The sequence below is a fragment of the Epinephelus lanceolatus genome, chromosome 11, assembly GCF_041903045.1.
Source record: "Epinephelus lanceolatus isolate andai-2023 chromosome 11, ASM4190304v1, whole genome shotgun sequence".
Lineage (NCBI taxonomy): Eukaryota > Metazoa > Chordata > Actinopteri > Perciformes > Serranidae > Epinephelus > Epinephelus lanceolatus.
Genome location: NC_135744.1, coordinates 34,842,701 through 34,857,100, shown reverse-complemented (window position 1 = coordinate 34,857,100; position 14,400 = coordinate 34,842,701). Strand labels below are relative to the sequence as shown.

General features: G+C 41.2%; 2 protein-coding genes across 3 annotated transcripts in view; one reads left to right on the top strand and one right to left on the bottom strand.

Moving 5' to 3' along the window:
* The first annotated feature begins 1,359 nt into the window (after positions 1-1,359).
* On the top strand, positions 1,360-12,433 carry ccni2 (cyclin I family, member 2). Its single transcript, XM_078172562.1, has 6 exons — positions 1,360-1,689; positions 2,356-2,512; positions 3,860-3,994; positions 4,264-4,338; positions 4,471-4,611; positions 10,670-12,433. Exons 2-6 carry the CDS (start codon positions 2,399-2,401, stop codon positions 10,985-10,987), a joined length of 783 nt encoding a protein of 260 aa, XP_078028688.1. The 5' UTR covers positions 1,360-1,689; positions 2,356-2,398; the 3' UTR covers positions 10,988-12,433.
* septin8a (septin 8a) overlaps positions 8,000-14,400 on the bottom strand; it is a 48,121-nt gene continuing 41,720 nt past the window's right edge. Inside the window, exon 10 of one of the 2 annotated variants that reach the window (XM_033633711.2) lies at positions 8,000-9,384. In XM_033633711.2, the coding sequence (XP_033489602.1) occupies positions 9,216-9,384 (169 nt within the window). In that variant the 3' untranslated portion in view covers positions 8,000-9,215. The remainder of the gene's footprint in view (positions 9,385-14,400) is intronic. The other variant, XM_033633719.2, reaches the window with a different exon arrangement.

Genomic DNA, 14,400 nt, shown 5'->3' with positions numbered 1-14,400 from the left:
CAAGATAATCCACAGACTTTGTTGTGAGCAGTTTCATGTTGGAACTATTTTCTTTCTACCAAACTACACCTGGCAACCGAATCACTGCACAGAAAAGGGTGCAATTATTGCTAGTTCATACAACTGAGCTAGTTAAAGGTAGGGTCTGGAGGATTTTCCAGTTGCTGTTTGTAAACACATTCAAATTCGGCCCCTCCTATCAGGCTCAACTCTCCCGGGTGTACGGAGCCTGGAGGTACGGAAGAAGGCTTCACAGAAGAGGTTCAGGCAAGGCTTGCGCTGGTGCACGCTCGGACACGCTCCGGCATGGCACCTGCGCTCTCTCATTGGCTGGGGAAATCTCCGCCCAGAAGCGGTCCGAGCTCACAAAAACATCAAAATACAGTTAAAGGACAGGAGCTCTGCAAACAGAGTCACCACCACACATGAGCAGAAACCCACAGGTGATGATTAAGCAGGATTTCATTTGTATATGTCTATATTTTGTTTTGTTTGAAAATCCTCCAGATCCTACCTTTAATGTTACAGCTCAGCTGAGGACGACGCCATTATGTTTACATCTCACACTGTCACAAGCACGGACCTTTCATCTATGAGTTGATGCACGCTTCCCTCTGCATAGTGACACGATTAGCTGCTGCAGTTTGGTAGAAAGACAACCGTTCCTACATAAAAGTGTTCACAACAAGCTCTGTGGATTATCTTGAGTAACTGGGTCATGATTTCTGGAAAGAGACATTGCTGTTGAGTTTTTTGTTTGTTTGTTTTGTGGGGATTTGAGCACCACAAGCCAAGTGCCATTCAGTTCCATTACATCTGAGAGAAGGCAGACATCTCTATGGCCAATATCTCCAACATAAGGCAACTTACACCACAACAATCTGGACTGTTAAATAGCACTACAGGTATGAAGCAAAATATGTATTTTAAATTTTGGGGTGGACTGTCCCTTTAAAGCTGTTGTTTTAATGTGCATACAAATGAGCAGGTGTCAAACAAGCTCAAAATAAGATGCCAGAAATGATCCATTTTAAGGTTAGCTATATTTGCAATGATGAGGGGGATTAGCATGATTCAAATTCCCTTTAGAAGCTATTAATTTATTACAAACACCAGCTTGCATGAGAAAGAAATAATCAGGTTGCAGGTAGGACAGAGCTGCTGCAGGACTCATTCACATAAACGGAATATTCCTGTAGTTATAATTCAGCACTTGTACAAACATGAGCTATCCCTGGGCCACACAGTCAGTCCAGAAATCTTCCATTTCCAGTGAAAGCTCGACCATTTTGTGTGAGGGGTCCCGTATGTCTGACCCACTAACACATTTCTGTTTAATAGACTCAGTGACGTCACGGCGGGGCGGAGCCAGGAGCGTTCAAAACACAGCTTGCCCTCAATCCTCGATTTTCTGCTTCCTGCCTTGTTTTGCGCTTATTTTCGCCTCTGCCTCGCTTATTTTGAAGCACTTGGCGCTTTATCGCAGCTAGTTTTATTTAATCTTTTTATATAATGCGGCTACTTCCAGTACATTCACGCGAAAACACGTCGTTTTACCCGGGATTGTCTCCTCTAACAGCATCCGACTGTTGTTTGCTTGTTTGCTGCTTTCGGTGAAAATGGACTAAAAGAAAAACCGTATAAATGCACCTGCCGTCGAAGGGATATCCTGCAGTTGAAATCGAAGAGGTAAGAGCAAAGCAAAATAACAAAAAAAAAAAATAGGAAGGCAAATGTTGTTGACTGCAGCAGCAGCAGGAGCAACTGTGCAAAGAGGCTGCAGCAGCTGCAGCCCATTATCCCGCCTGGATGTGTGCAGCTTTTGAAACGGTTTGCATTCACAATAGTGTCTCAATCAGTCCTGCGCTGCCAGCCTGCAAAGTCTGAAAAATGGCGATGTTTGTTTTGCAAACTGAGCGATTTCCTGCTGCATACTTGGCTCTGTGAGCAGAGGGTTGTTGGTCTGTTGAACTGTTACCCAGATTATACTAACTGTAGGCCAGAGCCCATGAATCACGCACAGTGATACTTGTTTAAACCCGTCTGAAACTTAAAAAGAGCTGTTTGAGTTGATGTTTTGAGCTAAATTTGTGCAGAGAACTTCCCTGTCCTTCAGATCCTTTGTTTGTCTTCCCTCTCCTTTTGACTTACCTCCCAAAAAGGGGACGGTGCCACACTGATGCATCCTCCTCACATCTTTCACAGAGAAATGAAGGTGAAATTAGGCTTGAAAATAAAGATACTGAGCAGATGTTTTTAATGTTTGACCTCTTTGTTCATATGAAGGATTTGTGCACTATAATGGAAGTTTCCATTATGATCTCTTATCTGCTGTCTCCTCTTCCCCTCCATCAGGTGTGTGTGCCCTGGGTGCAGCCTGGCCTGCGCTGGAGAGGCGATGAAAAACCCAGGAGCTGTGGAGAGCCGTCGGCTGGTCGGCCTGCTGGAGGCTGCTCTGGTCAGGGAGGCTCGCCTGTGGAAGGTACCTGTCTTCAAGAACGGATGCATCCAGGTGAGACATGTGGGCTGTGCTTTTACAGCTTGTTTGTAGATGCTCTGTGTCAGATTTTAATGTTAGTGAATCAATACTACAGTCATTTTCAGATGTGTAGATGAAGAGCAAGATTGGTTTGCTGGGCAGCTAAAACAGAATATTTGGTTAAGGTGGCCTGTGGTTTTCTATGACGACAAAAAGGGATGGAGGCCGACAGAAAAACAGTCTTGGTCCTCTCAGTGAAATGAAAAGGCAAGATTGTTTTATGTGACCTAAAACAATAAGATTAACAGGAAACTTTTTCATTTTGAGGAACACTAACAGTTCCTCAGGTGAAATAAAAAGCCCAACTGTGGTCTCATTTGTTTAGAATTATATCAGCTCTCCTTTAACTCTTAAAAAGTGACTTTCTGTAAAAGTAGGAGCACAAAATCTGTGAGTAAATGGGACTAATAGTAAAAGGTGCAGGTCTGTGTATCATAATATACTAGAGATGCCTCACTTGATTTGGTTATGTCTTTTTAATGGCGTATATTGCACAAAAGGCCAATTTCACCGAACCAAAACACAGCTAAGTGTTTGCTTTTAAAAATGCCTGACTTCTAATCAGGGTGCACTGTCAGGAAAGGCAAATGTCCACAAGAAAAAGGGGAAGAGGGGCCTCTGATGCATACTGGCACATTTTTCAATGTCAACTTTAAACTCCCTCAAGGCTCATTTATACTCCCTTAATGTACAAAAATAGATGCGTCCATTTCAAACGTTGCAAACGTCACTGCCCTCATTCTTGCTTCGGACCTTTTATGATGGCATAGATACAGCCAATAGAAGGCATGAAGTGGTATTATTGTACCTTTAAACAGAGGCTGCATTGTAGATTGTGGTGGTCTATGTGGCCATTATATACATCCAAACGTTCACTATAATACCAGTTTGTTCCATTATGCCATTATTTAAATTTCTTTGTTGTCTCCTTAAGTCGTATCTCACTTGAACTACGTCACACTGCCTCCACGAACTCCGGTGGCACTGCTCTGTTTTGTCCATATTTGTAAGCTTTTAGAAAAAGAGCACAAAGATGAACAAAATCCTTGCAAAGTTTGGACACAAGGCTCTGCATGTCCTCGTCTCCGTATCTAACGTTGAGCATAAATGAGCCCTTAAACCCCCTATAAAGGCAATAAGCTGTGCACCGCTGCTTCCCCCTAACCCCCCTAAGAGGGGCCCCTTGTAGCTACAGTATGACAGCTGGATATCCTTAGTGAGGACAAGGGTTTGATATCTCTCTTTGCCAGGGCCCCCAGAGTCTAGGATCTTTTTAATCTTTCATTTATTAACCAGTGAGTGTCTTGTGTGATCACTCAGGGCGCTGACATCTCTTCATCTCAACACCAAGAAGTGATCCTTTGGCTCGGAGAGATGAACCGGCTGTTTCATTTCTGTCCAGAGACCTTTGCACTGGGAGTCTGTGTCCTCCACCGACTGCTGTCCACTGTCAAGGTAGACGGCTACAACATGTGATAATAGTTTTCAACTTCTGTGCACATCTATATTTGTTTCTTTTTTTTTCTTAAGAATAAAAGGAAATAATGGAAATTTCCCCATTGTTAAAAACATGCACAATTAGCTGCATTTGTTTTCTTTCTCTTTTTCATGTTCTCATTTCCCAAGTTCACTTACTTGTAGTCAGAGTCTGTTGATTTCTGATGTTTGTTTTTAAATTCATAGCTCTGTCTGGATTCTAAGAACTAATTAAGTTCTTCCTTTAGGCCCAACCAAAATACCTGAAATGCATCGCTTTTACCTCACTGGTCCTGGCTGCCAAAATCAACGAGGAGGACGAGGTAAGATCTTCTTCAGGACACAAATACCACCCAAAAGAAAAAACAGCTGTAGAAAAAAACAACACCCACGTCGATGCTATTTCAAAACAATACGTTTATTTGCTTCCCTTTTGTTGGTGTCTGTTTAAACAGGTAATAGGTTCAGTTCAAGACCTGGTTGTGCAGAGCGGATGCAACTTTTCAACAGCGGAGATTCTTCGCATGGAGAGGATCATTCTAGACAAGCTGCACTGGGACTTGTACACCGCGACGGCAGTCGACTTCATTCATATAGTAAGTTAGCAGATAGACAGGCAAACTTTTTTTTTTCTGTTTTTGTTTTTTTTAACTGGACCAAGCTGTTAAAGCATCTCACAGTCAGCTGGCTGGACTGCTTTGTCAGCTCTGGTCCTGATGTTGCCCTAAAAACACAGCAGTACAAAAGCACACATTAAACCATCATGCTTGCATCATGTTTTGCTCTGAGATGGTGTTTTACAAACCCTCACAACCCCCCCGCCCCCTCAGTAAAGATTGGTCCTGGTAGAGATTGTGCATTTATGTGATTTCACTCATTGTGCCCATTATTATAAACTCCATTCAGTCGTGGTTGGAGTGTGTCCGTCCCTTTTTAATCATCGTCATTGGCATGAAGGGAAAATAAAATCATGCTTCTCTCTAAATCAAACAGTCTGATTAGAGGATATGTTAGATTTACATTTGTCTTCTAATAAATCAGAATAAAATTGACTAAAATATAATTAGGTGTTGGTGAATATAATAAAATGTCTAATAATTTTATGCTGCCTGACCTCAGCTGTGATGCAACAGATATTTTATTGTTTTAAACATCTAGTCTAACAGATGGGATAAATCTTGCCTTTAATAACCGCTAATCCTAAAATCCCTGCGTTAGTGTCACACCATCCTTTAAATGCTAAGTAAGGATCCATTTCCTACTCTATTTTGGACAAACCCAAGTTAGAGTGTAACCCAGGCCAATTACCAGAAATCTGTGTATGTGGACAAAAAGCTACAAAGACACATTTCAGCACGAGGTCTGAATAGAGCCGTATATTCCACGTAAGACTGCATCTGCAAGCTGCTAGCAAAATAACAGGCGTGTTGCATATCAGGCCAAGGCACTTCTGACTAACTTACCCGCAGCCCTACAGTGGACACCCAAACCCTGCTCCCACCAGAGGGGGTGTGGGGAGATAGAAGATCGTTTAGGCTCCCAAGCCTCATGAGACAAAGTGGGTCGAATCTACAACATGCTGTGAGCTGTTGACTGTTTCTGATGTCGAAGCAAGGTTTCACCATTGTTAAAAATCCTATGCTGTGTCACTGAGTTTATGGCACAATTTTGTTTCACAGCTTGTTAACAGCAGTTAAATTGTTAAACCCTCACAAATCATGGCCTAAAGAGGTAACCACTGACTGAACTGTCAACAAACACGCACAACGACATTTAGGTCCCGTCATGCTGTTGGGCCCGGGGCTGTATTCATAATGCTTTTAACAAGAAGTCCTCCAGGATGCAGTGATTAAACATCTGACACTTCACTGCCAAGGAAAGCAAATATTGATGGGCTTCAGATAGAGCGGAGTAATTTTGGTGACTATGAATATCTATATATGTATCACAATTATGGCAAATGTATTTAAAATCGGTTATTTAAAAGGAACAGTGTGTAAGATTTAGGGGATTTAGTGGCATCTAGAGGTGAGGATTGCACATTGCAACCAGCTGAAACCTCCTGTGGTTGGAATTCCTTCATTGTTTTCAAGTGCTACATCGTAGGCAACTGGACTTGTTTCAGTTTCTTGAAGACGTTTCAGCTCTCATCCAAGACTTCTTCAGCTCTAATGGACTGGTTGGATGAAAGGTGAAACGTCTTCAAGAAACTCAAGCAAGTCCACTTGCCTACGATGTAGCACTTAAGATTACCATGACCGGGATGACTAAGAATCTTCATCAACATCTTCCTTCAGTGTTACCGGGAGCCGAATTATCCACAGAGGTCCAGGGGTCTCATTTATAAACACTGTGTAGGCACAAAACAAGGCCTGAAAGAGGCGTACGCTCCTTCCCACGCAAAAGTTGTGATTTATAAAAACAGACTTGATGGGAGAAACTTGGGAGAACCCATGCTTACTAACATTTTGGAGACGGGGAAATTGGCGACGCAGATGGTGGGGTGGAAGCTTGATTGTAGAAAGTTGAATATTTTTTGGCACGCACCATTTTTGGCTTTTGTCCGTACGTACATTTTTAGTATGGATCCTACACACTGTTTCATAAATGAGACCCCTGGTGATTAAAAGCGGTAAAACCCCGAATTAAGCAGTTTAACTTAACAAATCAGTGTTTCTCTTGACACTACTTGGCATGTCTGAGACAGGCCAATAGCCCAGCACATGCTAATGTGTGCTTATCTTTTTTCTTTGCTAACTTCAGTTCCAGTTTTCAGAAAGTTTTTACCAGGAGCCGAATTATCCGCAGAGGTCTCTTTCTTTACAAAACAAACGGACCTGGTGATTTAAACCGGTAAAACCCTGAATGAAGCAGTTTCACGACACTAGTCATTGCGGAGGGGCTGCTAACTACAGTGGCCGATGCAAATGGCCCTATCTAGAGCCAGTGTTTGGTTTGTCTGTTCTGGGCTACTGTAAGACATGGTGGTGCAAAATGGTGAACTTTGTAGATGAGGGCCTGCTCCCTGTGTAGATATAAACGGCTCATTATTCTAAGGAAACGAAAACACATTATAGTATATTCCATTTCTGCCAATATATCCCAATAAATCCTACCCCTGGACCTTTAAACTGTAAACTCTGTACACATGTAAAACAAAACCACACTAGCAGCATGGCTTTATGGGTCACAGTGAAAGTGCTTTTAAGTAAAACAAACTGTAGCTTAATACTACACCCAGCTGTAAATGAGGAGGCAGAACCAGTTGTAGGCCAGCAGTTGAATGCTTTATGAATACAGCCCATAATATTCTTGACAGAAATAGTTTCACACACGTATTGATCCACACTATTCAAAGGGTCTTCCAAGAAACAACTTACTCGGTTTTAGTGGACGCCGTAATTTCTGACACACGTCTTCTCCAAAATAAATCTGATAGTGAATTTTAGAAGATATCGATTCACTTGCACCAGGAGTTGAATTGTGAAGTCTTGTCGTGTGTTCAGTGAGACAGTATTCTCATCCCGGACCAAAGGACAGCCTACATTCCCTCAACAAATAAATACCAGCGTTAGATTTGTGATATTGAAATTGGTGGAGGACTGATAGATTTCTTTAAAGCCACAAACCATAACCTGTCACCAACAAGCAGTTTGGCACGTTTGGACTGATTCAGTGTCTTCTGCAAAAACTAAAAATGGCACTTTCCCCTTACTACAGTATTACGGCTTGTGGATCGGACTGAGATTGGTGTCGTAGGTTTACAGCGTGTGGAGTTATTGTTGTGAATTTAATATTGTCGCATCACTTCATTACAAAAATCCAAGACTTTTAAAATAAAGAGACGTAATGTATTAATAAAAACTATAATAAAATAAAGACATTTTCTCTCCTTTATACTATTCAAATAAATACTTCTGAACAATACTGTAAGTATCTCACAATTACATTCCCCCGGCCCTGAAGAAATTACTCTGCATTCCCTTTTCCTAAATAAAGTGTTATTCTCTATTGTCTCTATTGTCTATAAAACAGCAATTAATAAAATCTATCGATAATTTGTCACAGACTCTCCACCATGACACTTTGATATGAATGGATAAGAGGATTTACAGAGATGCCTCGTCGTCACCTCGCAATAAGCTCCAACATCCCAGTGAAACTCTGAGAGGCAGAATCAGCCATGTGATGCTCACGTCTGTCACCATCTGAGAATTCGGACTGTTAATCTAAACAAACAGTTTTCCTTGTTTGCTACATCACCCTGATTTCCCTGCATTTCCATACTGGGAGCGAAGAAGGAAAACTTGAAGGAAGAAGAGGGAAGGTTTGAAGAAGTCGAGCAGCTGTTTCTGGGATTACTTTTTGACTCTCGCACCACATCGCTGAATCGACCTCCCAGTGAATTCCACTTTCCTTAAAAACCCCATGGCTTATTGTTTTGCTACAGAGTAAGAGACAAACTAAAGCGGATGAGCTAAACACAACATGAAAGAAACACAGACATTTGACTGTAATAAAGTAACATCAGAAGGATGTGTGAGTTTCTTCTTGTTTTCTAATCACCATGTGACCAGAGAGTGAAGAAATTCTCCCCCTAAACCTCAAAGCGTCCTTGTGACATGGAGCCCCCGTTCAGGTTGTGATGTACAGCTCCTGCCTACAAATGGGAATACAGAAAAGCACTGCACGTACGATACAATACGAACAAGGTTACTATGATTCCTCAGGCAAACGGGTGGGTCTCCGCTTAGCAAAACCTGATGGTGAGATTTTATCTGGCGCTCAAAGTGTCGTCCTGCACAAAGCTTTTGACGCAGCAGTGAACGCTTGAAGAGTAGAGACTGTAGAGGGACAGTGTCCTGGGTGAGAATTGGGTCAAAGGAATGAATGATGTGTTGACATTTTGTCAGATATGCATGGTCGGACGTTAAATGCACTGGTGTATTTGACGCTGATATGAATTATGAAGTAGTAGAGGTAAAGGGGTGAGCGATGGATGAACAATGGGACAACAACGACATCATTATGCTAACATTTTGGTCTCGTTCCTCTTCACTTTCCCCTGTTCATCTCCGGTCTAGTTCCACGCCCTGCTTGTCTCCGGCCACCCTCACCTCATTCCGTCCATCGGGCTCGGCTCCGGCGTCAGCTGGGACTCGGCAACGGACCCCGGTACGCTCCCTGCCGAGCCAGGGCATCAGAAGAGGCCCGCGGGCCTCCAGGCGGCGTTGTGGACCAGACAGGTGCAGCACTGTATGGCCTGCCACCAGCTTTGGCAGTTCAAGGGCTCCACGTTGGCTTTGGCCATCATCACTTTGGAGCTGGAGGCGCTAACGCCCGACTGGTTCTCCGTCTTCACCGATCTGCTGAAGAAAGCACAAGTAAGAGAAATGACAGCCTGGTAGGAAGGCTTTCTGCTGGCCATATGATATCTTTACCTGTCTTTAGAGACACATGGGGAAAATGTACTGGAGCCAAACCAGTACATTGGCGTGTGCTGATATTGGCTGATTATAGCTTACTACAGAAACATCAGAATCTGAATATAAGTCAGTACAGAAATACCAAAGACACATTTGAGGTATTTCAGAAAACATTGCATTGTTTTTGGTGTTCTAGCAGCACTTTAGTGTCCCGTGGTGATTTTTAATGATCATATCCCTTTCCAATTTATGAACGTGCACCGTATGCAGTGCAGAATTAGCCTTTACTTTGGAGACTGCTTTGGATAAAAAAGGCACATGTAGGCACACTCAGCTCAACAAAGTTATACTCCGTACTGCCAAAAAACGACAGTTTTGGTGAAAGCAGTCATTCGGCTGCTTCTGCAGATCCAACATGGTCAGAGTAACGATTGCACTGAAGACACTAATTGAGGGATCGGATATTTTAGTGAACTTTGGCACAAAACCTACAACTTAAAATGTTAGCGCACAAACCTGCCTTTGTCAAGAAAGTACTTATACCTTATGTCAGGGTCAATGAAGGGTTTCACAGTTGACACTGATCATCTCAGAAATCATTAACGATATGAAGTGAGAACCAATTAGAAATTGGAATCGTGTGCCTCCATGCTCGTCGATTCCTTTTATCAATGCCAACATGTTTTTCTGACAGTTGTGCATTGCAAAACTGATGCCAAACTCATGTCTACGCCGCTAAAAACTTGCAACGAGAAAGTGCAAAGTATGGTTTCCTTTCTTTAAGAAATATGACGACATTGCTACTTTTAGCTTTAGCTTAAATGTCTGGAATGCCATGTGTTTGACAGTCTACGCAGGAGTTCCACTGCTTTTCAGCCAAGCAGCACGTCCATTATCGAGGTAACATTAGACCCATGAAGGTAGGGTTAGCACATTTTCTTAGACTAAGAGTTAAATAGTGGAGCTTTTGCACACCTAAGTCACATGTATGCCTTTTTTAACTATCCTGTTTCTACACTGTGTTCAGGCTTAATGTCACCTTTGTGTTGATTTCTGAAAAACTATGAAGGCCCAACTTTTTTTCCACAAAGAAAATTAATCAGGAATCAATTAAGAATCTGACAGATAACAGAATCAATAATATTCACTCCTCCTGAAAGGTAAACTGTTGTTTAATCTAGTTCCGTCTTGGAGCGTCTGACCCACTGTGATGTCTCCACTCTCCCAGGTCGACAGTGCCGAGTTCATCCACTGCAAAGAGATGGTAGACGAGTACCTCCACAGCCTGGAGTTCTCCCTGCCGGCAAACGCTGTCTACATCTTAGACAGCGCCCAAATCCAGGACGAGGAGCGAGCCTGTAGCCCCACGCACCGCCACGAAAGGCGGCGAAGCAGCAGAGACCAGGGGGACTCTGATGAGTATTACGACGGTTTTAGGTGTTTGTATAACGAGGAGGCGACTCCAGGGGCGCAGATAAACGACACAGAGGGCTCCCAGCAGAAAAACGTCTCACCCTGCCCGCCGCTGCACCCTGCCATCAACTAGTCGGACATTGATTCACACCGTCCACCTCTCAGAAGTGTGCAGTTCTCCCGTCTCACAGTGAGAATGATACCAAGTCCAATATATTGTAGTTGAGCACATTTTAGGACCTCAGTTCTAAGTTTAATGGAGCTCTGATGTGACGGACTAAAATCCAGATGTTACTCACCTGCCGTTACATTTAGGGATTGATTTAAAGATATATTCCATGAACTCGTCCACACCCAAATGTGAATCTGGTGGTGTGTGTGGACGGGTCAGTGTTATCTGATGCCATAATCTGTATCAAAAGCTGGGCAGTCTAGGAAAAACTGTGGGATCGTTGAAGCTGACTGAATGTTATTGGTCCATTTAAGTTCTCTACCTAATATTATTTTATTATTAATGCCGTATTTTTTTCTACTTTTAACCTTCCTGTCCTTTAAATGGTTTTGTTTAACAAGTCGGCGGTTTAAGGGTAAGAATCGAGCAGTTGTGTGTTTTTTTTTTTTTTATGAGTGTGTTTGAGGCCTTAAATGGCTTTTTTTATGTTTGAGAGTTGATCCTGATTTGTCGTGAGGTATCTCTGTGCTCAGGTTCCCCCAGAGCCACATAGCACTTTGAGTGAAGGGCGAATTTTTTTTTTTAAATGCAAATAATTATATTTTTTCACAACCCTTTTTTAATATTATTGTTATTTTAACCTCTTACTTATACTAGTTTTGCGGTTTTATTTAGCAGTTATGTATAAAAGCTATATTTTACGAAGAAGGCTTTAATTTCTGAACTAAACGCTGCAAAAAGTTTTTATTTGATTAATGCTTCAACCTGTGTTGGTTTGGTTTATGCAAATGTTGTTACATATCAAAACAAGTGCAGTGACTCCAAGAATTGTCATTTTGACATCATGAGATTACCTGATCAGTGACCCAGCATTCATGTTGTCAGTAAATTTAATTTTAATTATTACATACTGTACGAGAGCACCAATAATCTCACCCTGAATACTGTCACATTATTGTTATTGAAGCATTGGGATAGAAGTATCCTGTTTTTATTTTGTAAATACCCTCTAGTTCTGTTTCATCCTGATACTGACATGTAAACTGAAAGTGTCAAAACATCATGATTTCATTTTAAACCGTATTTAAAGTTGTCTGATCCATGACCATGCAGTGTGTCCACAGTGACTTTACCTCCACTGTTAAACATTGAAGCCTACAGACACTGAACGGACTCTAGGCTGCTGAAACTGCTTCCTGTTTTCAGAGGGGAGCCAGCAGCATGATCTTTAATGTGAAGTGGTTACTGTCTTGGTTCTCAACTGTAACGTCTCCTTAGATTCAGTCGGTGTAGATGGACACTACACCAGTGACCAATGGATTTCTGTTTTTCATATTCCTTCATTTACCGAGGCAGCTATATCTTATTGTCTGTACAACCACCAAAATAAAGCTATGACTTCAAAAGTCTGAAAAGTGTATTTCTCTGGTTTGTTTCTGTGACTGGAGGGTTGCCATGTTTGTTCCTCTGTCAGATGGTGAAAATATTAACAGGTGAAATTCACAAAACATTTTTATTACCTAGAGACAAAGTGCCTTTGACCAAGTTACTGATGAGTTCATATTTTGATTGGCATGTGTTCCTATACAACTATACTGACATGATTTGGGTCTCATCATAAATCATGTAATACTAATATGTTGTATTCAGCATATGTGGATAAATGTACCCACTCAGTGCATTTCATTCACGGTCTGAATTCTATGTAGTGAACAGGGAGTCATTTCTAAGGTGCAATCAGCCAGGCTAACTGAGAACACCTGTATGTGTATGCAGAGCCTTTAGGGTTTATATATGGGAGCCAATTTTGACCAGGAAAAAAAATACTTTGCAGTTAAAGATTTGAAATAATAAAAATACATACATAAAGGGGGCTAGACTGAAACTCAAGGTTCAAATTCGGACTTCCTAAATCAGATTCAGGAACTTAAAAGGGAACTTTTAAACATTCTAATTTTGATTATCAGTGTTGTAGACCTAAAAATATTCTTACATTCTCCATTTGTAAAAATGTAAACCCTATATACCGATGAAAACATTTCAACCTCTTAAATGTGTGTAATGCATCTACTTCCTGGCACCTATTCCCTGAAATTTTGCCAAACTCTGATAGCAGCAGCTAGCATTGAGTCTCCCTTGCTGGTTAGCTATAGATGCCAAATCCAAAAAAGTAAAAGTCCTGGCATAAAGTAGAGAGTTTCATAGTGTGTGGACAGATTTGTTTGCTTTCACTGCCAGCTCTGCAAAGTTAACCTACCAAATAATCATTAATAGTGCCCTGCACAGTGGCCATGCTGTGGTAAAACATATCAATAAATGCTCATTTAGTACAGGCTAATTTAGACTTAATAGGCTGTTACTGTCATTATGAGACTCAAATATATTTTGTGGCTCCACAGATTTCCTTTGCCGACCACTATACATAAGTTACTACAAGAACACCACCATCTCCCACTGAACTGTTGACATCCAACTTGAATTGTGGGTAATGTAGTGCCAGGTTTTGACAAGGAAGAAAAATGTGTGAAATAAAAAAACTGTACATCATAAGTCTGACAGTGTTATAGGGGTGCAAGGCTTAACTGTTGTAGTGATGTCAGAATTAATTATAATTAGATGACTATAATTCTGAATTAGATGATGACTGTTTCTGTGCCATGTCAAACATTTTGCATTACCACATTTGTCTAGTTAGAATATTTTTAACCCAATACATTGATATTGCAGCAATATTGCAGGGCTGACTACTAGTGTAATGTATTTACACAGTTATATTCTTGACAAATAATCATCAGTAATGTGAAATGAATGACTAAGTGGGTAAAGGGAAATAGTACAAGAGTCTGGCAAGTTCATGAAATTACATCACTTTACTGTAATGCAGTCTTTAAAACCGGGAAAAGATATATTATTATACGATACTACAACATCCAAAATCTAAGAAAACATCTCGTCTCACATCATGATAGCAATATAATATCAGTATATTGCCCAGCTTATGTAATTTAAATCAACATTTTGACTGAGTCTGATAATCAGGAGTTAGAAAATTCAAATTTTGACTCACTGACTCGATCTCATAGACTGATATATTAACTATTTTAAACACTATTACATAAAAAGTGAAAATTAATTAAGGTTTGATTTAAAATTTTGACTTACCGTGAGCACTTCTGTTTCTCATGTTGATAATATTGGGTATTTAATGTCTGTCTACACAGCCATTTGATAGGTGAAGTGTGCTCCCTAAGTTTTCAGTGTACTGAATGTGTGATAAGCACACAACCTCTCAGCCTTCATCATGTATTTTCCTGAAAACACTGTGTGACTACGGCACTATACTCGAACCCCATAAGATGTAGCGCACACAGTCT